Source organism: Pseudorca crassidens, chromosome 21, assembly GCF_039906515.1.
Source record: "Pseudorca crassidens isolate mPseCra1 chromosome 21, mPseCra1.hap1, whole genome shotgun sequence".
NCBI lineage: Eukaryota > Metazoa > Chordata > Mammalia > Artiodactyla > Delphinidae > Pseudorca > Pseudorca crassidens.
Genome location: NC_090316.1, coordinates 25,262,291 through 25,287,523, shown reverse-complemented (window position 1 = coordinate 25,287,523; position 25,233 = coordinate 25,262,291). Strand labels below are relative to the sequence as shown.

The 25,233-nt window shown below is 46.0% G+C and overlaps 1 protein-coding gene across 2 annotated transcripts in view; it reads right to left on the bottom strand.

The window, feature by feature from the left end:
* The window catches only part of IRF2 (interferon regulatory factor 2), an 84,557-nt gene that overhangs the window by 6,875 nt on the left and 52,449 nt on the right, over window positions 1–25,233 (bottom strand). For both annotated transcript variants that reach the window (XM_067721798.1, XM_067721797.1), the window contains 4 exons: window positions 24,222–24,398; window positions 23,857–23,903; window positions 15,018–15,135; window positions 3,721–3,885 (listed from right to left, as the gene is read on the bottom strand). In XM_067721798.1, coding sequence (XP_067577899.1) covers window positions 3,721–3,885; window positions 15,018–15,135; window positions 23,857–23,903; window positions 24,222–24,398 — 507 coding nt within the window. The remainder of the gene's footprint in view (window positions 1–3,720; window positions 3,886–15,017; window positions 15,136–23,856; window positions 23,904–24,221; window positions 24,399–25,233) is intronic.

Here is a 25,233-nt window from a genome sequence, read left to right as displayed (position 1 = left end):
CCTTCTCTCAGTTATCACCAATCAATCCTTCGTCTTATACTTTCTTCTCCATACTCTTGTCCAGCCTTCCCCAAAATACTACTGTGGCTTTCTTTCACTAAACCACCCACAACCTAATAAAATCCTGGTGCCACACAGCAGGCAGGAGGCCACTTTGCGGTAGATCTTTAAAAATAAAAATGACTTGTCTCTAGAGTTTCCCAAGGTTGGGCTTTGGGACATCCCTCCCCAGGACATAGTTTTATGAATCCAACTAGAATTTCATGTTGTCTTAAAACAATCCAATGCAAGTACGTGCACTCAAAGGAACTGTCCCTTTTCTTGCTTCACCGTAATATTTAGACCATGGAGAAGACAGACTTGCAGAAATGAATGTGGTTTTTGTAATACTACTGGGGTTATATTTCAATGATCAGTAGCGGGGGAAAATAGCCAACAACCGCTTCCAAATACCGGTTTCTAAGTGAATGAAGTGGTTTGAGGAGGCTGTAATTCAGTTCAGTAGTCCACACAAAGGGACCCTGTCATGAGAAACAGGCAAACAGCCTATTCTCGTGGGGAACGTAAAGTTAGAAAGTGAATACCACCAAAGAGTTGCCTTTCCTAGTAGCAAGCTATGGGATCCCTGACTGAAAGATTTTAGCTACCCATGGTCAGTATCAGATAAGTTTCTTATGTGTCATAGGCTCTAGAAAAGTAGCAGCGATGACTTGTCTTGACTCTATCCAGGAAGCTTCCCTCCACAGGGTTCTAGAAAATTCAGACAGTGAAAACAATCGAAAGAACTAAAGGCCAGGCTGAGACACCAGGCTCCAACCAAACCCGCACTGCCCGCCAGCCTGGCACCAAAATCCTTCTTTTCGAATCTTGCAAATGTCCTGAAAAGGGTAATGAGATTTTCATTTCTCTCTGCATGAATCAGCTGTTCTTGGGACTCTTCTGCTAAAGCAAAATGCCAGTGCTGGCAGAACAGCAAGAAGACGCCTTTCCAGAATCCCCAAGAAGACTTCAGAAAAGTCTAACTCAATAGTTAAATAGAAAAGTCTATTTTAAAGCTCCAAGCCCTTAAAAAAAAAACAAACAAAACACTTGGGGTGTAATAATGCCTGCAGCAGCATGATATAGAGGAAAGTCACACATTTCCAGCCCTCGTCAGTGAAATGTAAGCACAGTGGCTTAGTGTTTCAAGTTTCAGCTATCTCAACTGTAAAATTAGGGCATAAACATTCTGCTCTGCCTCCTTTGGCTGGTCCTTGAGATTCTGGGAGGTGGACTGTTCTGAATGGCAGAGCCCCACACGGTCCTGCAGGGCAGCAGTGCAGTCAAGGGGCTAGAGCAGGCCTTTGGCATCAGCCACGTATGGGTCTGACTGTGCTACGGGTTGTCTGTTTCTGGACATGCTGCTTCACCCCACTGACCTCAGATACCTAACATTTTTTTTTCAAATAAATTTATTTATTTATTCATTTATTTAATTTTTGGCTGCATTGGGTCTTTGCTGCTCTAGTTGCAGTGAGCGGGGGCTACTCTTTGTTGTGGGGCACAGGCTTCTCATTGCGGTGGCTTCTCTTGTTGCAGAGCACAGGCTCTAGGCGCGCAAGCTTCAGTAGTTGTGGCACACGGGCTTCAGTAGTTGTGGCTCGCGGGCTCTAGAGCGCAGGCTCAGTAGTTGTGGCGCACAGGCTTAGTTGCTCCGTGGCATGTGGGATCTTCCTGGACCAGGGCTCGAACCCGTGTCCCCTGCTTGGGCAGGCGGATTCTTAACCACTGCACCACCAGGGAAGCCCGATACCTAACTTTTTTTTTTTTTTTTTTTGCGGTACGCGGGCCTCTCACTGTTGTGGCCTCTCCCGTTGCGGAGCACAGGCTACGGACGCGCAGGCTCAGCGGCCATGGCTCACGGGCCCAGCCGCTCCGCAGCACGTGGGATCCTCCCGGACCGGGGCACGAACCCGTGTCCCCTGCATCGGCAGGCGGACTCTCAACCACTGCACCACCAGGGAAGCCCCCAATACCTAACTTTTACAGAGAGAATAATGACAGTACCCAGGCTGACGGGGTTATTCTCATGATAATTAAATAAGCCAATCGGTTTCAAGCACTTAGCACAGTACCCTGGGTACAAAAAACACGCAACAAATAGTAATTATTACGAGGACTGGCAGATATGCAAGAGGGACTGGCACACGCAGGAGTTCAAAATATGTTTCATGAATAAATAACTGATGACAAGCTTATCCTGTCTGACAAGATTATAGGCTTCTTGTAGCCAAGGTTCGTTCTCACTTTCCTTTTATGTTCCCAGCACAAAAGAAAGTCAGGACCTTGAGGACATCCTGCGAAGTGAAATATGCCCATCACAAACGAACTAATGTTGTAGGATTCCGCTTATACGAGGTACCTAGAGTAGCCAAATTCAGAGAGACAGAAAGTAAAAGGGGGCTGGCCAAGGGGCTGGGGGAGGGGGAGGGGGAGTTATTGTATAATGGGCACAGAGCTTCAGTTGTGTGAGATGAGAAAGTTCTGGAGACGGAGGGTGGTGCTAGTTGCACAATGATGTAGGTCACTTAATGCTGCTGCGATGTGCACCGAAAAATGGCTAAAAGTGGTAAATGTTATGCTGTGGGTATTTTACCACAGTGGAAAAAAATAAGTTAAAATGAAAGAAAGTTGGGGTTCAGGAAATATGAGGTTAATTTAGGGGCGGATAATTCACAAACAACTTGTCCTTTGAATCAACCTAATTCTAACGCGGACTCTGTGCCGCTCACTGGGGTGGCGTCCTGACTGAAGGACACGCTATTTGGCAACACATAAAGGACACTGGGAAGAATTCCTGAACTATTTATTAGAGCGACTCTGGTTACCCATGATAGGGCCTCTGCTTTTTATTTGTAATATCTGCAAGCAATAACCCTGCCTCAGAACTTATATGTCAGAATTGTAACTGAGTCACCAAAAGTTAAGTGGAGACCATGAGAAGGAGTGCATAAGGTGATGCAATGTTGGTGGGAAAAGGAGCCGCCACTATATCCCGTAAGGATGGAAGAACCCACTGAACCCGGTGCTAATTCTGTGACTGTCGGGGCCAATTCCTGCCATTCTGTGGCCATTCCCTGGGGAATCTGCAGTGGGCTCAGTCCCTGGCCCAGCTAGAAGCTGTATGAAATTGAAAAAGAAGAGGAAAATACGTGGAAGTGACAAGTAAACTTGCTGAACGACAGAATGGAACTTGGGGTCTGAAGGTTTAGTTTGAGTCCTGACGCAAACACCTACTGGCCGTGTGGCCTGGAGGAATCCCTTCTATTCCAACACAGGAACCGGAAGAGGTGATCCCTAAGGTCCTATCCAGCTGGGTCAAACTCAGATTCCATTAAAAACATCCTTCCGAATTTCTGATAACTTGCGCAAATAAAATGGACTCAGATGAACTACTTCCCCAGAGAAATCTTCTTATTCGTTAATCATGCGTGAACATGTTACGGGTGATCAAGTGAAATGCTGTGACTGGGTCTTCGAATTGAGAACAAAAATATCCTAGAAGATGTTGGTTGAGGACATTAAAGCAAGACTAGTTCCAGACAGAATAATCCTTAGGAAACAGGAGAGGTTCTCTGCTATGTTGGTGAAATCAGCGAGTGACCCTAGACTAAAGGACCGCCCTCCCTGGTTCCTTGCTCAGTTCCAGAGTTTCCGACCCCCGCCCCGCCCCCGCCTTACCTGCGTAGGAAGACACGGGGGAGATCTGCAGGGGGTAGAGCTCGCTCATGCTGACCGCCTGTTCATCACTCTCAGTGGTCACTTCCACAACTTGGCAGATGTCTGGTGGATTAGTGACAATCTCTTGATCCTCAATGTTGCTGTCCAGATGTGACTGTCCTACGACTTCAAAGAAAAGACAGCCATCATGCACCAACATCACCTGCCTTCACAATCCTAGCACACACTCTCGAGAAAGGAAACCTCCCCCCAGAGAGGCCAAGAGTCAGATTCCTGGTCACCAAATGTCATCTGCCATGAAACAAGAACAAATCTTAGCTTTGGGTTAATGTCCCTGGAGAAGCAACTTGCCAATAACCTGGCTCGCCAGGGCTGTTTCCAGTGTGCCTGTCTATGGGGCTTACGCGTGGCAACATCCCAAACTCAACCCGGCCACAGCCAAGGCTGCAGGATGAGAGCTGCATCCAGACCTAGCCCCAGGGCCAGAGAGATAAACAGTGCTTTGAACCTGACCCATTTCTGTTCTCTGCTCTCGCTCTAAAGGAAGCTGCTGTGCTAGTTTCTGGGTCCTGGGGTCCAGAGAGACATCATCAAACCTTAATAATGAGGGAAGGGGCTTCCCTGGTGGCGCAGTGGTTGAGAGTCCGCCTGTCAATGCAGGGGACACGGGTCCGTGCCCCGGTCCGGGAGGATCCCACGTGCCGCGAAGCAGCTGGGCCCGTGAGCCATGGCCGCTGAGCCTGCGCGTCCGGAGCCTGTGCTCCGCAACGGGAGAGGTCACAGCAGTGAGAGGCCCGCGTACAGCAAAAAAAAAAAAAAAAAAAAAAAAGAAAAAAAAAGAGGGAGGACCACCAAAATCCACCCTATTGTGTCATTTCTAGCTGTGGGACGCTCCGTTCATACTCCCAGCCTGCCTCCTCCTCTGCAGACAATGGATGTCATATCAAAACAATGGAAAAGAATGCTTTCCCAATTTTCTGACACACCTTCGGAGCATCAACTCCTCAAAACACTGATAATATGAATTCTGACCACCCTGCCTCTGAAATCCTGACTCAACTGTTTTTTAATTAAACTTTTCAGTCTGAGATCACGTGCAGTTGTAAGAAATAATACACAGATCCCACGTGCCCTTTACCCATGTGCAAAACTATCATACAGTATCAGGATATTGACATTTGACAATCGATGCATCTTGTTCAGGTTTCCTCCGTTTCACTTGTACCCCTTCGTGTGTGTGTACCTAGTTCTGTGCAATTTCATCACATACGTGGTTTCATGTACCCACCTCCGCAGTCAAAACACCAAACAGTCTCATCATCACAAGCATCTTCTGTAACTGTATCCACCTTCCTTCAGCCTCCTCCCCTTGTCTCTAACCCCTGACAACCACTCATCTGTTTCCCATTTCTATAATTTTTGTCATTTCAAGGATGCTTCACAAATGGACTCACACAGTAACCTTTTGAGATGGGCTGTTTTCACTCAGCAGAATTCCCTGGAGATTCATCCAAGTTTTGGGGTGTATCAGTAGGAACTGTAGGTTCCTTCAATTGGAGGAACCCAACTCAATTCACCCACTGAAGGAATTGTAGGTTCCTGTCCATTCTTCGGCTATCACGAATAAGGCTGCTATGAACATTCATGCACAGGTTTTATCTGAACATAAGTTTCCATTTCTCTGGGACAAATGCCCAAGTGTACAATTGCTGGAACACATGGTAATTATATGTTTAGTTTTACAAGAAACTGCTAAACTAGTGTCCAGAGTGGCTATACCATATTACATTCCTACTGGCAATGTATGGACAAGCTAATTTATGCACATTTTAGCCAGCTTTTGGTGTTGTCACTACTTTTTTTTTTTTTTTTTTGCTGTACGCGGGCCTCTCACCGTTGTGGCCTCTCCCGTTGCGGAGCACAGGCTCTGGACGCGTAGGCTCAGTGGCCATGGGTCACGGGCCCAGCCGCTCCGCGGCATGCGGGATCCTCCCGGACCGGGGCACGAACCCGCGTCCCCTGCATCGGCAAGCGGACTCCCAACCACTGCGCCACCAGGGAAGCCCTGTCACTACTTTTTGACTTTAGTCATTCTGATAGATGTGTGGTAATACCTCATCGTGGTTTTAATTTGAATGCCCCTAATGCCCTGTCTTACTTTCAAACAGAGCTGACCTTATACTTCTGTTGACAATTGATTGGATGGAATATCCCTGAAAACTGGCACCCATAAACAAATGGGACCAATAATGTTTTTCCCAAGGGCCTCTCTCAAAGCACTTTGCCCTCATAATCAATGTTTTACTCATGCCTGTATAAGTTATTTTAACATTTCAACACATGGGAATGACAGGGAAAGCATCATTATCCTGTTATAAATGAAGAGTGTCAGGCACAGAGAAGTACAGTAGCTCGTCCAAAGTCACACAGCGTGGATTATGGGCTGTGCTCTACGTCCCGGGCCACCTGTAAAATGTTCAGATTAGGCGGGAAGGTGGCCACATTCCAGTCTCCTTGAGAAGTTAGCATCATGGGCCAGTTCCTGTTTTCACTGCTCAAAGTATAATATTTTGATTACTCAAGTATTTCTGTTTATACATGGGTTTCTGTTTTAACTGCTTGAAGGGGGGTGATGAAGTGACTAGCAGTAAGGTAGGGAGAACATTACCTGATTTCTACTCAGGTAAGGTTTTAGAAGGCAGTGAGAATTCATGGATTTTCTAGCAAAGAAAAAAAAAGCACCGAAGAGGCTGGGAAAGGAGATTTGGGGATGTGATAAAAGACTCCACAAAGCCACAGCATACAGAATGGAAGGGAAACTGGATGCCGTGTGGGTTTTCCTGGAGGGGATAAAATTAAAGAAAAGGAAGGCAGGCTAAATATGGCAGGCAGACTCCCCAATTCTTATTTTATCCTTTGGACTATACTACTTGAGCCTGAGAGCATCAATTATGCAGCTCACCAGACACAGACTGAGCGCTGACACTGACCTCTCTCAAGTTTCTTCTGCCTCCTCTCCCAAGTAAAATAAGACGGCAGGAAAACAAGATGGGTCCTGTCCTTTCCCAAATTGGTGGGTGGAGATAGAAACCAAACAGGACGTGTGTGTGTGTGTGTGTGTGTGTGTGTGTGTGTTTGATGAGGGGGTGGATAAAACTGATACCTTACATACTAAGAAAATTAAGATCTTATATAGATTTGATTTAAATCAAGGCCCCTTTAACTTCCAATCCTCCAAAATTCATTTCTCCCTTGCACTGTCATTCCTGGGAGTATAAACTATGGCAGCCATTCAAGCATCTTCCTAATTATGTCCCTTTGTTCTGACCAGGAATTCTCTCCCTCAGTGTTTTCCCCCATAAGTCCCAACTCAGTCATTCAACTAACAGAGATTTCCTGAGCATCCTCTTTGTACAAGGCACTGTTGTCAGGTAGGAAGGGTAGAGGAAGTGTAATCTAGTCCAGGATCTGGCTTGTAAGAAGTCCAGTAGGGCTGGAGGCCAGCACACAATGATCTAGAGAATAAACTGAGGACAGTAGTGAAAAGGAAAAGCAGGGAGGGCGGAGGGCCCGTGATGAAAGTTCAGGAAGTGGGATATTTTTTTTCCAGTTACAGGAAATCAAAGGCTTCGGTGAGGCGGCAGCGCGGTGGGTGGAAGGGGAGAGTGAGTGGCAGGCAGGAGTCAGATGCCTCTGCTTTCGGGGGGCCTTTTCCTGACCCCCCAGAACAGACTGCCCTCTCTTTCCTGCGGGCCCCTCGCTTGCTGTCCCCATGGCTTGGCCAAAACGACAGCATGACGCGACCTTGTGCCGTGCCTTCACTTTCAGCCTCGCGTGCCCAGTTAAGGCAGCGGCCCTTTATTTAACCCTTTATTCGTACGTGTTGTCTCCCAGCCACACTGTGGCTCCCGAGAGTTGAGACCCTGCGTTAGAACTTTTTGTCTCAAGTCACAGCACACGTTCACGGCTTGTACCGGAGAGCAGCTCAGTGAAGCTTTGCTGAGGAAAGAGATGAATAAACAGAGCAGGGCTCCCAGACTGCAGCCAGAGGCCTGCAGGAGTTCAGGACCGCTAGTGAATACCAAATGGAACGATGAACGTTTTCTAGAAAATTTCCAGACTCCTGGCAAGCGGGCTTTTTAAAACCTAGGTGAAGGGATAAAGACATAGTAGGCCATAGCTGCCAGCGGCTGGAAGGAGGGAGAGGAAACATTTACGGGTGAGGAAAATGTCCTATGTCTTAAATGTAGTGGTAGTCACATCACTGAGGATGTCTGTCAAAAATCATAGACCTGTACACCTAAAGGGGGTTAGTTTTACGGTATTTCACTTAACATACATGCCTTAAGACAAAAAGTAGATGAGCATCTCTATTCAAATTTTAAGTGTATCCCAAATGCTGGTGACCAGGATAGAAAAATAAGTTTTCGTTTTCTGGGCTACATCTGGATACCCAGTTAATATTACATGATCTCTAGGGCCAGACATTGCCCTAGGAGTATGTGGCTTTGTGCCTGGGACAGGGACGACCGCTGCTCTCCATCTGAACACGACTGAGGGCACTTTAGAAACTTCTGAACTCGTAAGTCGCAAGTCCAAGAGAGAAGCTGGGAAATCCCAGCATGTGAGATGCTCTCTGGAAGGGCTTTACGCACCAGCCCTAATCCATCTCTCTCTCTTTATCCATCTATGGAGATAGATGAGAGCTGATTTCCCCTGAACCACCAAACTTCGCCCTAAGGGACAACACAGACAGTGCCACTGACTCCTAACAAATGGAAAGTCACAAGAATAGCAAGCTTAGCAAACTGCTACAGCACATAAGGTCAGAAGTGGGAGCCCTCTACGTGCTAGAGGCTCATGACTGATAACCCATAATAACAAAACCTAGCATTTCCTGGGCCCTGAACTTTGTCTTTCCCACCTTGACCTATCACCTGCCAGACCTCACAATTCCACGGGGAAGACACAGTTATCACTCCATTTTAGACAGGAGGAAAAGCATCGTGGAGAGTTAAATAACTAACGAAGAGTTCAATGACTAATTCAAGGTCAGACAGCCGGAAGGTGGCAGCCTCAGGAGGCAAATTCAGCTTTCCCCTCTCAACAGCACCGTCTCCCTGAAAGAAAGAGTTAAGGAAGTTCAAACTGAGTTTCCCTGGGCTTTCTAAGCCCCTCTTAGGATAAAACCTTTCAAATCTCACCTTAATAAGACTCTGGGCTCATAACCAATAGTGAAATTGCTTTTCAACAGTTCTATATTGGGTGCCAAGGAAATTCCTGAACGGTTAGGGAACTAGAAATCCACTAAGCTTCTCCAGATTATGAAGGTCAGCGCATCAGGAAGAGTCCCCCGCAGGCATGTAATTTTATCTGGACCTCGGTGCTGAGACTTACAACAATATTATTCATGGCTGGTTACTGATGAACTGGTTTGATTCCTTAAAAGGTCATTCTTACCTTATTAACAATTGTTGACAACGCGGGGCTCCACCTGCGAAAGTACTTGCCCCCAAGCCTCAGAGAAAGCTCTTAAAAGTAGACTATTAGGAACCGGAAAGTTCTGTGAAGGTGGGTTGGTCCTATCACTTTGCAGCTGAAACCCAGGGAGGTTGGGTAAATTGCCAAGGTCACTCAGGCAGCTGCAGGGTCAAGATAAAAGCCTATAAAAGCCGGCCATCTGCATGCTGCCATGGAGAGAAATTTCTTCTCGCCCTGATCTGAAACTTCGAGAATTTAAACTGTGAATACCAGCCTGATGACGCAGCACAGATGGAGGCAATGTCTCTTAATCAAATGTATTTTAATATGATTTGATAATACCACAATCATAATATTAATTTTACTACCTTCTAACCACACAGTGAGTTTTCTGTTCCATTTGGTCCTCACAACACTCCTGTGAGGTAGGTGGGATCATTTTTTATCATTTCCACTGTATTTAATTTTTTTTAAAAGATTTTGTTTTGATGTGGACCATTTGCAAAGTCTTTAATGAATTTGTGACCACACTGCTTCTGCTCTACGCCTTGGTCCCTTGGCCGCGAGGCACGCGGGATCCTAGCTCCCTGACCAGGGACTGAAACTGCATCCCCTGCATTGGAAGGCGAAGTCTCAACCACTGGACCGCCAGGGAAGTCCCCTCGTTTCCACTTTAGATAACGAGGAAATTGAGTCTCAGAGAGGTGAGGGAGTTTGCCTAGGATCATGTGATAAATAAAACCCTGCAGAACTAGTTCTAGAACCCCAGTCTTTTAACTTCTAATCTGGTGCTCTGTTTTCTTTTTTAAAATAAACTCTGGCCATGATTCGCTTTAGGCATCCAAGGGCGACGGTGGGAGACACAAGTCTCTACGGGGTTAGTACTTTCAGAGAAGGGGCCAGACTGCCTCAACAGTGACAAGTTGACGTGGGTGCAGGGTGTGGTACACACACTGCACTTCCACGAGTAAACATCATCACATGCTGCTCTGCTATAAAGGGGGGCAAATAATATGTTCTAGTAAAAACTCAGTTGAGTTCATCACCGTGTCTCAAGGGTCAATGGTCCGGCAGCAGATACCTGCCTAAGACCTCACGGGTTGGCAGCATACCCCTCCCGACGGACCCGCCGAACGCCCCTTCCTTACTCTGCTGGGTTGACAGAGCTATAGCGTCCACCCCACAGTAACAAAACCCACAACCCAAACCTCTCTTTCTCGCTGGATAGGCACATGGAAGTCCAACTGTTCAGAGTAATTCGACTTCAAAAACAGGTATAAAAGAAGTGGACAGGGGCCAGGTCACCAGGACACTGGGGACATGCGGGTCTTTGTCCTGGGGGTTGGGGGCAAAGGTGACATGGTAAGACTGGCATTTTTTAACAAATGACTGTGTCTGGAGAAGGGGCAGCATGGAAGCAGAGCTGAGGCAAGCACGAAGGTGACTGGGAGTCGCATCTGAAATAGAAAGAAGGGGACGGATTTGAGGAATAGGACGGGGGAAGACAGGATTCGATAGTTAATTATAAATAAGGTGGAGATGTCAAGGCAGAAAAATATATACAGCCTCGTAAAAAGTTGGCAGCTTTCTCGGGTAAATAAAAACCCCTTAAAGGTTGAAAGAACCTCCATGTCCACTGCCCAGGGTTGCCGGTGCATGTGGTGACCGAGGGCACATCCCATGCAGCCTCACCTCTGTGACCTTGGCTTCTCCAAGGTCCAGTTCACCTAAGAAAAACAAGATGTATTATTGGTTGTGTCTGGGTTTACTGTGAGATCTGGGTTCACACCTCACATGGACTCTCCTATTGCTAAGAGTTTTCTAGGGGTCCTGAGAAAACTGGATGCCTTGTCGCTGGACCCCGCTCCTGAGGGATGAACCAGCATGGAAAGCCTTCACTCGCTCCTTCTCAAGAGGGGTGCCTTCCATCTAAACAACCACCCCAAATCTACTTTTTATCTTGTAGATGGAATTTTTCATATCTTAAGCACCAGAGAAAATGGCAAAAAACAAAAGCAAACACACAAAACAGGGAACAAAGGATCTGGAAAAGTTGAAGACAGTTCTACAGCCTGGCATCACCTTTGGCCATCCTCAAGTCACTATGAATTCTGGTACCAGAGGCTGCCAGGCTTGAGTTATGACCGTGAGGCCCTGGGGGTGCCCTAAGTTTGGTCTCTTAGTTGTGAATCTGTTTTCCTCCTTTTTTTTTTAACTTTTTTGTTGTTGTTCTGCTCCTGTCGATATTCAAGTTTCTAAGCTTGGCTGAAAAACAGCTACTCAAGGTTTACTTTAGATAAAGTTGGTCAAATTTGGAAGTAACTACCAGAAAAAGGTACATCCTAGAAGGTGCATTTTGGGCCACCAAAATCGACAGAATTCAAATTACATTATTTCCTAATTGTCTCTGTCTAGTCCCCTAAGGCCAGCTTGATTTACTTCAGGGTCATGAATAGCCTCCCTCATTTCACAGCAATCTTTGCTTTCTTGAAGGGTGGGGTTACCTTTTATCAAGAAACACAATGGGGTTATGAAGCCCCGCCTAGGCCAGGGAGAAAGAATGTCCGCACCTGCTAACTTCTCACACTGGCCTGGAGGTGATTTCAATACTGCTCAGCAGAGGCCCTGCTGACCTGGGCAAGAGGCCAGCAGGGTATTATCAGAACAATCCAACATGTTGCTGGCTTCTTCCGCTTCCTAAAAACAGAAGTTGCCGCACACACAAAATAATTCAATGTGAAAGAAAAGTAAAAATAAAAATGAGTCTTTTTCTCCCTCCCCTTAAAGGGATAGCAGGGAAGATCTTTGGAGGTGCTGACCTGTGCATTTAAACAGGAGGGAGAGATGAAACGTGAAAAGACCTGGTTTAAGCAGAGAGATGCTGCCCTCCTGCTTGGAGCGCACAGCCTGCTAATCTGGACGTACATTCAGCTGTTCTGGACAAGAAGGCAAGACCAGGACACTGCCCATTGACCATGGGCGTGTGCACACTCGTGCGTGTGTGTGTGTGTGTGTGTGTGTGTGTGTGTGTGTGTTTTCCTGCCGTGATCTGCCGCAGAAATAAAAGTAAAACACAGCAGCAATCCAGCAGGAGTTCATCTGTCAGGGTAACAGGACATTTCGTGCTTTACACCCTTACTGGATTCACTTACCAAACAGCACCCCTCCTCCAGAATAAAAGTGTACTGGGTGGCTGGCATCCAAGGGATTAAGATATTGATTTTCAATCTATTTCCCTAGTGACAGAGCCTACTGACAACGAGAAAAATGCTCTCATAGTAAGGACTCGTTTTAGCTCCCATTTTTAATCTTATAATCATGGGCTTATAAGCGTAGAATGAAAACATCTTGAGGTTTTCATCTTGGTGCCTGGATACAAAACTGGCCGGAACTCTGGGTTTAGAGACAAATGAATGGAAAGCAAGAAATGGTTTCGTTTTTAAATAAAGCATTTTTTAAAAAAGTAAAGAGAGCCCGAAAGAGAATCTCTCAAATGCCACAGTGGCCTTGGAATCAGAACCCCTGTGCTTCTCATCTCGGTCCACACATCGCAGAGGCTGGGATGGCTAATGACTGGTCACTTGGGAGAGTGGAGACAAAGCTCTGCGAAGGGTTTAAAATCCGAGCGAGTGCTACTGTTAGCAATAATCACAAATGACCCACTCCTTTAAAATACGCGCATGGATCCACTTCCTCTATCATTACATACCTTCACAAGGGTCACTGACTAATGAGAAAGAGACATTCAAACTCATTTTACTGCCATCCATTATGATTTTATTGTCAGGAAGAGAATCATTTAATCCAGTAGGTGATTCTCTAACCAAACCTGGCCTTTGTCTTTGCCCCAGGATAATGACTCATTAAATTAGTACCAACACCATGTAGCCCCAATCATACCATAAGGGCAATGAACAATCGACCTGGCAGAGAATTTACCTACTGAAGGCTCAACCAAAATGTTAAAAAAAAAAGTAAAGAAAACTGGTCCAATTCTGGCTTTTGTTTGGCATTTTATCTGAGGCTGAGTTCACCTCCTCAGTGAAGGGGAGCTCCAAGAGCCAACCAGCTGCCTCGAAATAAGCTGAATCTTAAGAAAGCGTGCCTGGGAGATCGGCAACTATCTTCCTTTTTAAAAAGGGCTCAGTGGGCAGAGGCTTTCTGAGGACAGCCTGCTGAGAAAGGGATGACAAAAGCCCAGGTGCTGGGGAAGCAGCTCTCAGCCGTGGAAAAAAGGGCCCAGGAGGGAGGAGAGCTGGGCTTCCGGTCAGGCAAGCGGCCTCACTCCAGAGGGGAAGTGAGAAAGATACTCTCGGAGAGTCCGCTGGGCTGAAAATGACTGTAGGGCCATCTGTCTCTATGCAAAAGCACCCCATTCAGACGTGAGCCCTGCGAGGAAGCCATGGCCATCCTGACATGAGATACAGCACGTGCTGAGTCTCAACCCAGGCTTCATTCTTTCTTCACGCTGCTGGAGACCTCAACGTGCAAGGGAGACCCTGCACATGTGATTCTACTTCCAAACTCCAAAGCCCAGGGGAAGGAGAGGAGGCTGCGGCCTCCTGTCCCTACTCAGCTGAGAACCCACAAATGAAGGTCCTCGGATATGAGGCCTGCTCTTGGAACAGGATTTTTCCTGTTCTTACCAGCATCAGAAGCCCTAATTGTTTACAAAATGGAACAAAAGGTAATGAACCAAAAGGTATTGAGGGCAAAGAAACCGAGGTTCTGGATTCCAGGGCTGGGGTCAGAATACAAGGTCAAGCCTGGGCCTCTTCCACGCTTGCAAAGAGTCCCTACCCTCCATGCTTGGCAGCATCCCAGCGGGACTTTATTGAGATATAATTCACACTTGTCACCCACCTGCCTAAAAGCCTCCAGGGGTGGTGTTTCCATGGTGTGTGTATGGAAAACATTTGGGCACTTTACTATCTGCTATACTTCAAGTTTTTAAAACTTAAAAAAAAAAAAAAAGAAAACCAAAAAACCCACACCCTCCAGCAGTCTGGGGATAAAACCCAACCTCCTTCCCAGGATCTTCGAAGGTCTCCATAAGCCCGCCCCGCCTCCCTTCTGAGGGACCTCACACGCCCTCCCCACGAGCACCGGCCTTCCCTCTAGTCCTTTAAGCGTGTTCCTGCATCGGGACCCACACTGCAGGTCCTCAGCCATTGGTGTCATCTCATCTCTCCACTCTTCTCCTCTGGCACATTTATCACACACGGTAACGCTGTTGTTACGTGCAGTTTTTATTTGTTTATTATGTGTCTTCTTCCATGAAACTAGGGATTGGGCCCGCCTTGCTCCCCAACCTGTTTCTGGCTCACAGCGCTACGTCTGGTATACAGAAGGCACTCAACACTCTTTGTGGGATCACAGGGTGCCCTCTGTCCACGTGCCTCTGTTTCCCCATCTGTGAGATGAGCACCACCTCTGTGGCAGGCCCGTCTTGGAGCAGATGCTGAGAGGACCCACAGGGACAGTCTCCCCCCTCCTTGTTCCCAAGTTAAAGAAATAACATTTTTGTCCACGTGACCAATTATTGAAAGACTGAGAACCGCTAATCCTTAGCCGCTGGGGGGAGCATCCCCATCTCATCTGCCTATTTTTTTGAGGCGGATCTGCCTCAGTTCCTTTACCTGATCCTCAAAGGCCTTTATTCTTCAGCCCTGAAATCTGGGGGCCTGAACTTGCATTTTGAGATCGTTCCAAGACCTCCTCCCGCTGACTATGTTATTTCAAATCACGTTTTACAAATTCTCGACCCCAGGGAGCTACTCGTGCGTATAAAAAAATGAGATGTCAAAACAGTTTACCTATGATGTTCACCGTACTATCCACTTCATTTTTTATAGCTGAAGTCAGGGCCGCATACTCAGGAGAAAGATCACTTACTCCATTACTAAGCCCCAAAGATGACTCAACTGGTTCTTGCTAGGAAGAAGAAAAGAAAAAAGAATTGAGAACACTTCCTTTTCCCTCCCTGTGCTTAGCTTAAATTCTACCCTCCGTCCACTTTCTTTAATGCCAAGGTCACGTTCGTCTCCCAAACGCATTCCCTACGTGTTTTAAATCAGCCTGGAGCTTAAGAAGCACATTTCTGCGTAGAGTGTCTCGCCAAGGGTTCCCTTTCTTTCCTTTTCCTTGGAGGAGACGGTATCCGTGCACCTGGCTTGCCCTCCTGAAATGCTTATCCCTGCGCAAGGTAGCCCTGGGGTTAAGCGGAGCTGGGTTACTGCCTAGGTAAAGCACCTTGCTGCTGAGATCCCAACTCATCCGTCTCTGAGGGAGGGGGTGCGTGTAAGACTCAGCTCCTGGCTTTCTCTCTAAGGGAGGAATCTTGCCACCTCTTTTATAACTTCGGAGGAAAAGCTCTGCCTCAACTATCAGCCCAAGGACGAAATCCAGAGGACGTGGTGGATGAATTCTTCTTGGATAGGGTTTGCTCCGGATTCTGGCCACTTGAGCATCCTGCCCCAGGGTCGGGGGCAGGTGGCCGGTCACACGGGCCAGACTCATAGCCAAAGCCTCCGCCACCCCGTGGAGTCCAGTGAGACAGCCCACACCCATGGCTCCGCAGGCATGCCTTCCGAATGCCCATGCAGCCCAAGAGGCTACACATTCATATTAATGAAACTAGGAGAGCAAACTCCTCTTCCTAAGCTTGGCTCTCAATTCTGCTTTATTCAAGTGCACCAGAGCCCTCCAACCTCTGAACGCGCCAACGGCTCTGGGAGAGCCAGCGCTGGAGTACAGACTGACTTTCAGCGTTTTGATGAGAGAGCTTCTCCTCAAGGGGAGGTTACACTGGCGTCTATGACAGCAACACAATCAGACAAAAAAAGCCACACGTGACAACTCCTGGGGAGACCAAACTGGAGAGGAGGGTGGAGGGGTGGCAAGAATAGAAGACAGGAGCAGAAGATCATGTGAGGTGGATATGACTGTGCTCTGAAAAATTTAGAGAGGATGCTGCAAGACATGCAGGGTGTTCTTATCAATTTATGTGCTGCTTGGAACCAATGATGAACCCCCCCCAAATCTTAGGGAAGGAGGGGGAAATTACCCCCTCCCTCCCAATCCCATCTGGCAAATTCCCGCCATGATAACCACGGCTTCAAAGACATCACCTCACTGTACAGCTCAGTTCTCAAAAAAATAAACAAACAAAAATCACACATGGCAGGGTTGACCAGATGTACCAAAGGTTGAATCCAGGAAGAACCCAGGACAGCCCCACTGGGCAGAATGTTTATCCCTTTCTCCTGCAGCATCTCTCTGACAAATTCCGAAGAGTTTATCCTTTCTGGGAAGAAACTCCCTCGCCTGTGACTTGAGTCACCACTTTTCTCTTTCTTTAGAGGCAAACTCCTGACAGTGCACCTGCCTTCCCAGCATCACCTCCTCACTGCACCACCATGAAGCCTGCAGTCTGGCTGCCACTCCACTTGTGGAATCAAGCTCCCAGCTCCTGGGGTCGGGGTGGTGAGACAGCCTGGCTTTGGAGTCGCGTGAGCCTGGGGTCCAAGTCTTCCTCTAGTTATAGAACTTTAGCCTCTTTAGTGATCTCTTAGGATGCTGCGGACAGCTGTAAACTGAGGACAGTAATAGGACCCATGTCATAGGGATAATGGGAAGGTTAAATGAGATAAATATGCACCTGGCACCTATTATTAAATAAGCACTCACTATTACCTAAGGTCACCAATAAAACGCTACTATCCCAAATCCAGTGACCTTTGCGCAAGTCTCTTTCCCTCAGCCCCACACTCTGACATCCAACAGGAAGGCCTGTACTCTCCATCCTTGGTAACAAAATCTATCTGTTTCTCCACCTTTCTGATGGCATCCTTCTCCCTGGCTTCCTCAATGGCCCCCTTCCCACCCCACCCCCCATCATGCCCCACGTGTCATCTTCTCTCCCTTCCACCTCTTCAATTCCCCAAAAGGAACTAAGAACGTTGTAAGGAATTATGGAAAGAACTGCTCGTTTTCGTGGGTTTCTTTCGTTGCCAAGGTATTATTCACTCGTTCTGCTTCTAGGCTTCTTATAAAGGTAACGAGGCAGTCAGACTTGCGCATATTTAAAAACCTAAATTATTCTGATTTCTCAGTTGGAGACTTCAAAAGAGTTTCACATGATCTACAGTGTAATTAGTGGCAAGTGATACTTCTATCACACTACACTTGGGAAAACTATGACTCACAGATGAAATTAGTTTTCCAAGACCACACTGCTTTTACTCTGAGGAGATACAGGAACTGAACTCACATCTTTGGTCAGGCAACATGGTCCAATTCCAGTAGCTTCTGTCTTAATAAACCCTTGGATCCTGTACTAATGCCAATGGAGATTGAGACTGAACTATTTTCAACATTGTTCTACTCCCCAGATCCCCACCTTGCCTCTTGCACTCCTGTAACGAAACAGAATACTCTACCAATGGAGACTGAGCTGGACTGCTCCGAACATTGTTTTACCTCCTCCCATCCCCACTTCCAAAATAACCTGCCGATCTCCAAGTCTTCAGCGCAAACCTTCTCACTGGTTTTAGAAGGACAATATAGCAGATTGTACAGTGAAATGTAGCCAGCACCTCCCTGAAAGGGCTCCATCCAGGGTGCGGAAAAACAGGGATCTTCACTACACTCGGTTGAAATTTTTGAAATGACTAGAATAGGAAGATCGAAACCTAAACTATGTTTTTTTTTTTTAAAAGCAAGGAACACAAATTAAGAAAATGGGTGAATATTTCTCTACGGAACATGTACAGAGAGATCCTGCAGGTCACGAAAGGCCTTTGCCCACAGCGTCTTCTACTTCTCTGTGATACCCACTCCTGCCCTGTCCCCCGCCTGGCTGTACCATGACCTGTCCTGGTGAATCCTGAACTAGCCTCCTCTTTCTGTTCCCTTTCTTACTTTAGCTGTAGGCTCTCCTGTAAATCACCTTGCCCCAAAGAAAACCAAAAAACAGATTGTACTTGGGTTCAGACCGCTCCATGATCTATTAACTCTGCCAAATATTTATGCCCAAGAACCTTTCTTCTCATTATAGAATCCAAGGTTTGTTCTACAGTTTAAGGGACTTTAGGCAAAAGCAAACCAGCTCAAGAGAGCGTGCAGGGGCAGGGGCAGGGGCAGCCTTCCTTAGACCTCTAAAATAATATTTCTTTGGTTGGTCTCAAAGCCATGCTTGCTGGAGGGGCTTGTGGGTGGGCCGAATAGAGGACAACCAAGGCCACTCATTCTGTTGCCACAGCCCTTGTCTACATGTCCCCTCCTTAGAGGCCAAATATAATGGCTGTAAGACCATTTCCCATCCCCAACCTCCAGAAAGGCCCTAATTCATCTGTGCAAAGCCAGTCTCCTGAAAGCCAAATTTAAGGGCATCTCTAGGTCTCTCTACCAACAAAATCTCAGGCTGACAGCTGGGCTTCATGAAAGTCAAAGTCGGCCCGGGGAACTGCACACTCTATACCTCGGAGGCCCCGAGGCCACTAAGAACAGGAGTGCAGCTGAAACAGGCTGCGGCCTCCTGCCCAGCCCTAGGACACCTTCCTCCCTTGGAACTAGGCCGTCTTCATTCTCTTCCTCGCTGCTCCCACTGCAACTTCCCCTTAGACTTCTTTCTTTGGCTGGCTTTTCTCCTCGTCTTCTCCTTGGGTCTCCGTGTTCATTTCATGTAGCTTCCCTCTTGGGGAAGGCATCTGTTCCCACGGCCTCCAACATCGTTCTTGGGCAAATGACCACACACCTGGCGTCCAACACTCACCCGAGCTCGGTGCCTGTCAGATCCAACTGTCCACCTGGTGTCTGCTTTGGAGGGCCCTCTGCCCTTTCTAGCCCACCACGTCCACAGTTAAACTCACCCTCTTCTCCACAAAACATGCTCCGCTCCCAACAACCCCTCCAGGAAGCTTGAGAAGTCAGGGCCACCTCTTAGATCCACACCTGGCTTCCTCCTCCCACCTCTTCTTCCAGGGAAATGTCTCCTCTCCATTCCAACTGCCACCATCTTCACCTGAACTCTCTACTGCAGTCTCTGCCCCCATCTGCTGCTTCCCATCACGGTGAGAAAAACCTCCCTTAAATATCGACCCCTCTGTGCTCCAGAGCCTTCCCAAGGAGTTCAGCTGTGCCTTGTCTCACAAAAGCATCCACGGAGGTTACTCTGCCAACCAGTTTGCAGACTGCGCTCTGAGCAGTCCTCCCAAGAGCTACCAGGAGGAAAGCGAGGCACCAGAGTGGGCAGGACAGGCCCCCCACCTGCTCCCTCCAGGGCAGCTCTGATTTCATCTCTTGAAAGTTCAGGTGGGTTGCCAGCGTGAGGCTTAAAAAGTGAAGACCCCTTGCAACCCATGGACAGATCACTCCAGTATCAGCCCTGACAGGTGGTCGGTCATTCAGCCTGTCTTTGGACAGTGACAGGGAGCATATTGTTGCATATTCCAGCTCAAGTCACTGTGGGCGGTGAGAGCTCTATTAGAAAGTTCTGCTCAGCCAATACCTGCTTTTCTGTAACCTCCACCCAGAGGCCTGCACTCAGAACTAATACAGATCAGTCCTAGTCTTTACCAAGTGACATTAGAGACAGTCCCGGATCATGTTTTCCATCATCACACCGATGTTTTAATCTGGAAGCACTTCACAGCTTCGAAGCACGCATATGTCCTCTGCAAACAATCCTCTGAGGCAGGAAGTATTAATTCCGAATCCTCCCTACCTACATGCCTCTGTTTCCCCTTGTACCCTCACTCAGGCTCTGGCTCTAATGAAGCCGGTGTCCTGACTCATCCAGCGAAGACCAAACAGCAGCTCTGATCTCCAGGGCTTTACGTATGATCTGGTGCTGGGGAATGTCCACCGATATACTGGAGAGTCCCCCGAGGCCTGGATCAGAGCCCACAGCTTCCGAGAGGCTGAGAGGCACTGAGGGCAGTGAAAGAGCACAGGTTCTGAGGTTGGACTAACCCGGAATCAAATCTCAATTCCATAAAGTGGAGCAACTCTGGGAAAATTACTCAACATCTTTGTGCCTCCATTCCCACGTATGCGAAAGAGAGAAACCCTGCCCATCACAGGAAGAACTAAATGAGATAATAATCAGAGCTGAGAACCGGGTAGGGGCTCCAAAACGTCAGCTACCACCTCGCTGCTTTATCCACCTCTGTCCTTACTGATCTTGGCCTTGTGACATTTTCTGAAACACCAATATGCTCTGATGATGTCCCATCTCATACAGCTCACTACTGTGTTTCTTACTCTTATTTCCTTAGACAGCCAGTTACCTCCACGCAGGCAGGGCTTAGTTCAACTAAAAGATGGCTCACTGAGTGCACAGCATATACTCCCAAAGAGAACATCAGGGGATATAGGGGCAGCATTTCTGCACATATTACATGGTCAAGGAGCCTTGGGTCTCCCAGTTTCAGGGAAGCTATTTAGGGAGGACACAAAGAGCACGGAGATAAACTGCCTGAATAGCCCAAGAAATATTCTGACAGTGGGCCTGCATGCTCTAAACGTCCTTTGCTAGTTAAAACTTCAACTTGATCAACTCTACTCCAATAAAAAAAATTAATTAAAAAAAGATTAGGACTTCTTCAGGTATCTTAAAAAAATTCAACTTGAATTAAAGGAAGATTGGGAAGAGCTTGTTTTAATAGCAAATTTTCATACCTAGTTACTACATACAAGACAAATTTTCTCTGCGGAAGAAACCAACCTAGTCTATCCAGTTGCACATATATATATATATGCACGGAACAGAAAACTCAGAGCTTAGGTGTTTGACAAACAATAAAAAGTAATGTATTAACAGCTCAGTAAGGATAAGGTCCTTTATATATATAATTCCAGACAACCTAGAGAACTAACTTTGAACCACTCTACAGAAACATTAACACTATGCAGTCATGAACCACAGAACCTGGGGAGCCCGCTCGCCTTATCCACGTTCTGAGGCTTCGTCATAGGACAGATGCGAGCAGATTTAAATTCAAAAGTTTTCCGATGAAAATCACCTGTCTTCTGCTGAAGGAACAATGTCTCTATGAGGGCCATGTTTCGGACACTGACCATGTCTACATCACAGGAGGATTTCTCACTGTACTCTCTGCTGGGCCCCACATGGCTGCACCTAAGAGGAAATCTCTCACTTGCTTCCCTGGGTCAGTGCGGTGTCTGGCCGTGTGGAACACACTGCCATCGGTGATGTGACTGCAGATGTCCTTTACTTACAAGAACACCATGTGTCATCAATTCTAAGGTGCACATTCCTCACATTTCCACACCCCTGAAATGGGACGTGCCTTCTAATCAATTCTGTGTCATGATTTCACTGCAAGCAGTTTTTTCTTGCTTACAGATACATAAAATAATGGTGCATCTTCCAATCGATGGCATCTGATGTCCAGTGAAGTCTGGTGGTTATGTTTGAGCAAAGCTGGTTGAAAAGTGAACATCTGTTACTCCATTTTCATTTCTCCATTAACTGAGATTGCAAAATTAATCTGCATTCTAAACCCCCCACTCCCTCCTCCCCATATATTACATTTATTTATGCATCTATTTAGTCAACAAATCTTCATCTATTCAGTGATCATATATGTATTAATTATCTGTTCTGTACCAGGCACTGAGCTAGATGCTGTGAAACTAGTAGCAAATATGATATAGTTGTACTTAAGATTATAGCAGATTCTTCAAAATCACATATTTGTGGAAGTTACACTTTTCTGACTAAACAACAATAATCAGAATGTAGGCCCTAAAAAGATCCAAACTGTGGGGAACTTGATACAACAAATAACAGGGTTTTTTCATTCCAAGAAAAAATAAATTTTTTAAAAGTAATCTAGGGGAAACCTATAGGTTAAAAAAACTTAAGAGACATATCCAAAAATCACAACATGTGGACCTTATACAGATCCTGATTCAAATAAACAGACTGTATCAAAATTATGACACTTACGAGACAAATTGGAAATTTGAACACTGACTGGATATTTGATGTTTTTGAGGAACTACTGTTAATTTTTTCGGATGCAATAATGATACTGTATTATTTTTAAAGAGTGTCTATCTTTTAAAGATATATACTGACATAGTCATGAAAGAAATAAGATGTTTGGAACCTGCTTTAAAATATTGGGCTGAACCATATGAAATTGTTTTTGTAAGTCAAAAATGGTTGAACATCTGCAGTTTCATATTGGATGTATGGAAGTGGAGGGAGGTACTAATGAGACAAAATGGCCACGAGCTGATTAATGCTGAAATCGGGGTGACGGTCTATGAAGTACGTTTGACTCACTTGCCTCCTTCCTGTGTATAAAGTTTTTCCATAATAAAAACTTATAATAAAATGAGGCCTATACTATGCTATATTTAAAATAAGTCACCAACTAAAAATACTGGAAGTGGAAACTGGAGGTCTTACTGCTAAAACACTCTAGCTAAAAAATTGATTTTCCGTTGCAGGAGTAAATGTGTCTGAAACTTTAACAATTTACCTAAGTTTTCCCTCTACCTTCACAATTCAAACTGAAGTACATTTTTTGGGTATTTTTTTCCGATTATTTTGACTAAGTGGCTTGCTTTTAAACATTGTGCCGTCTGGGCAATTTGGTTTTTCCTTCAAGAGTTATTCTAGAGTAGAAACCGGAATGCTTGGCATCTCTTTTAAGTTCAGTTCTAAATAACCGTGCGAACTTGGCCACATGTTCCACTGCCCTTGGGTCCATGTCACTCAACTCTCTCGAGCCTCTGTTTCTTCATCTGCAAACAGGGCACGGTGAAACAATCTTCTCTCTGATGGTCTGTGAGTCTGGACTGCAGTGTCTGCTCTTTGCTTAGCAACTTGAGCTCACCCTCGATTTTGCATGGGATATTTGGCAGTTCTCTGGCTATCTGACAAGGGCCACCTAATCTACACACAAAGACCCTCACACTGCAGTGGATCTCAGACTACACAGCCCACTGAAAAGCTCACACACACAAACGCATCCCTACGGAAAACTTTTGGAAGTTATGAAAGCTGGTTCTATAGTGGAGCAGGAAAAAAACTATTGAGATCCACACGAACAGAGAGCTTGAACAGACCTCTGTGTCCCCAAACTAATGGCTTGTCATGGAATATATGCATACATACATACATGCATGCATGCATACATACATACATACATTCATACATACATACTGGGTTGGCCAACACAATACATATATATAAATATAGGTAATACATTCTAATGTAAGTATATACTATTTAATATACTTTTAAAAATATTTAATGGCCTGAAAATCTACTTAATATCATCAGATAGTAGCTGGTGGCTGGAGCTTAGCTGGAACTAAGTGACATGCTGGCAACAGTTGCAGGGACCAGATGGAGGCTTGAGACTGTCAAGCTCAGCCTGGATTTGTGAGTTCATTCATAAATTGCTCAGGGAAGTTGGATGAAGCAGGGGATGTGTGTACTTGAGTCTACAAGTGGGTACATGCCAAAGAGGAGACGTGTAAAGCACATGAAACGCAACAGCAAAAGAAGCAAGATTAAATACTTCACAGAGATCACATCACTTATTTTTATGAGACAGAATATGAATCATTAGTATGATCACAGCTCTGCCCTCCTCTCTGAACAAAGATTACCTTGATGTGCTTCACTCTGTCTTCTTTTTCTGTCTTTGGTTTCTTTCCTGTGGCAACAAAAATAGTTCTGGATTAATTCATGAAGAACAGAGAGGCATTTTCCCTAAGTTAAATTCTTTCTGAAACTCTCAATGAACTTATTGCTTTAATCCGTACATGGCCAAGATCCCAAATGCTTCTTTGACTGCTTCTGGGGGGCCCTGAGAGTCATTTTCCCCAGCCAGGTAAGAGCAGAATTATCATCCACAACGGGAACGAGGGTTGTATCCTTGCTGTGACTACAGATGTGGAAATAAAGAAATCACAAAGGCACTATAAGATATATCAAGCCATCATTGTTTCAGTCACTAAATATCGTTATCTACCTTTCTTAGAAGGTCGTTCAGATAAAGGCAACATTCGGTAGACTCGGAAGGCGTTGTTTCCTTTCTTTATGCTTTTATCTTTGACTTCTTCAATGTCAGGCAGAGAGTTCATGGCACATCGAAAATTCGCCTTCCATGTTTTTGGATCAGGTTTATCTACTCCTGGTTGATGCTTTCCTAACAAAATAGTTGAAAGAATCGAAGTTAAGAAAAAGAGGGGAAAAATTATTTCTAGAGTAAAAATGTCTGGAGACAGGATTGCTGGCAGGTAGTACAGAGAACCCTTTTAATTCTAGGCCACACCTACAGTGAGCAAACCTCCTGGTTTATTTGGGGCTGAGCAGGTTCTTGGGATGCAGGAATTTTTGTTTTAAAACCCGAAGGTTCCAGGCAAACTGGGACAAACTGGTCACCCTGGCTCTACGAAATAGCTTGAGAGAAAATTATAATGGTAGAAGAACGGAGAATCAGGGTAAGGAAAAGACAAAGCTAGGAGGCCAGTAGACCGACAAGCACAGGCAACTGGAAGGTCTCTTTTTCATCTGACTCTCAAACATTAAGTAAAAGTCCGTTCCTGCAAATAGCTGGCTAGTTAAATTTTGTTATAAATAAATATAATCTTGACTACCTTTGGGGGAGATAAATTTGACCCAAGTTTATACGACGCAAAACAAATAAGTTCTATATTCCCCTGGTACACACCTGGGGAACTTCATCAGAAAACCACATTTACAGGAAATTTAAGGACTAAGTTTTCTATGGAATGGGTTGAGCATCACTTCTTTTTTAAAAAAATAAATTTATTTATTTATTTGTTTGTTTGTTTGTTTGTGGCTGTGTTGGGTCTTTGTTGCTGCACATAGGCTTTCTCTAGTTGCAGCGAGCGGGGGCTACTCTTCGTTGTGGTGCGCAGGCTTCTCATTGCGCTGTCTTCTCTTGTTGCGGAACACGGGCTCTAGGCGTGCGGGCCTCAGTAGTTGTGGCGCACGGGCTTAGCTGCTCCGCGGCATCT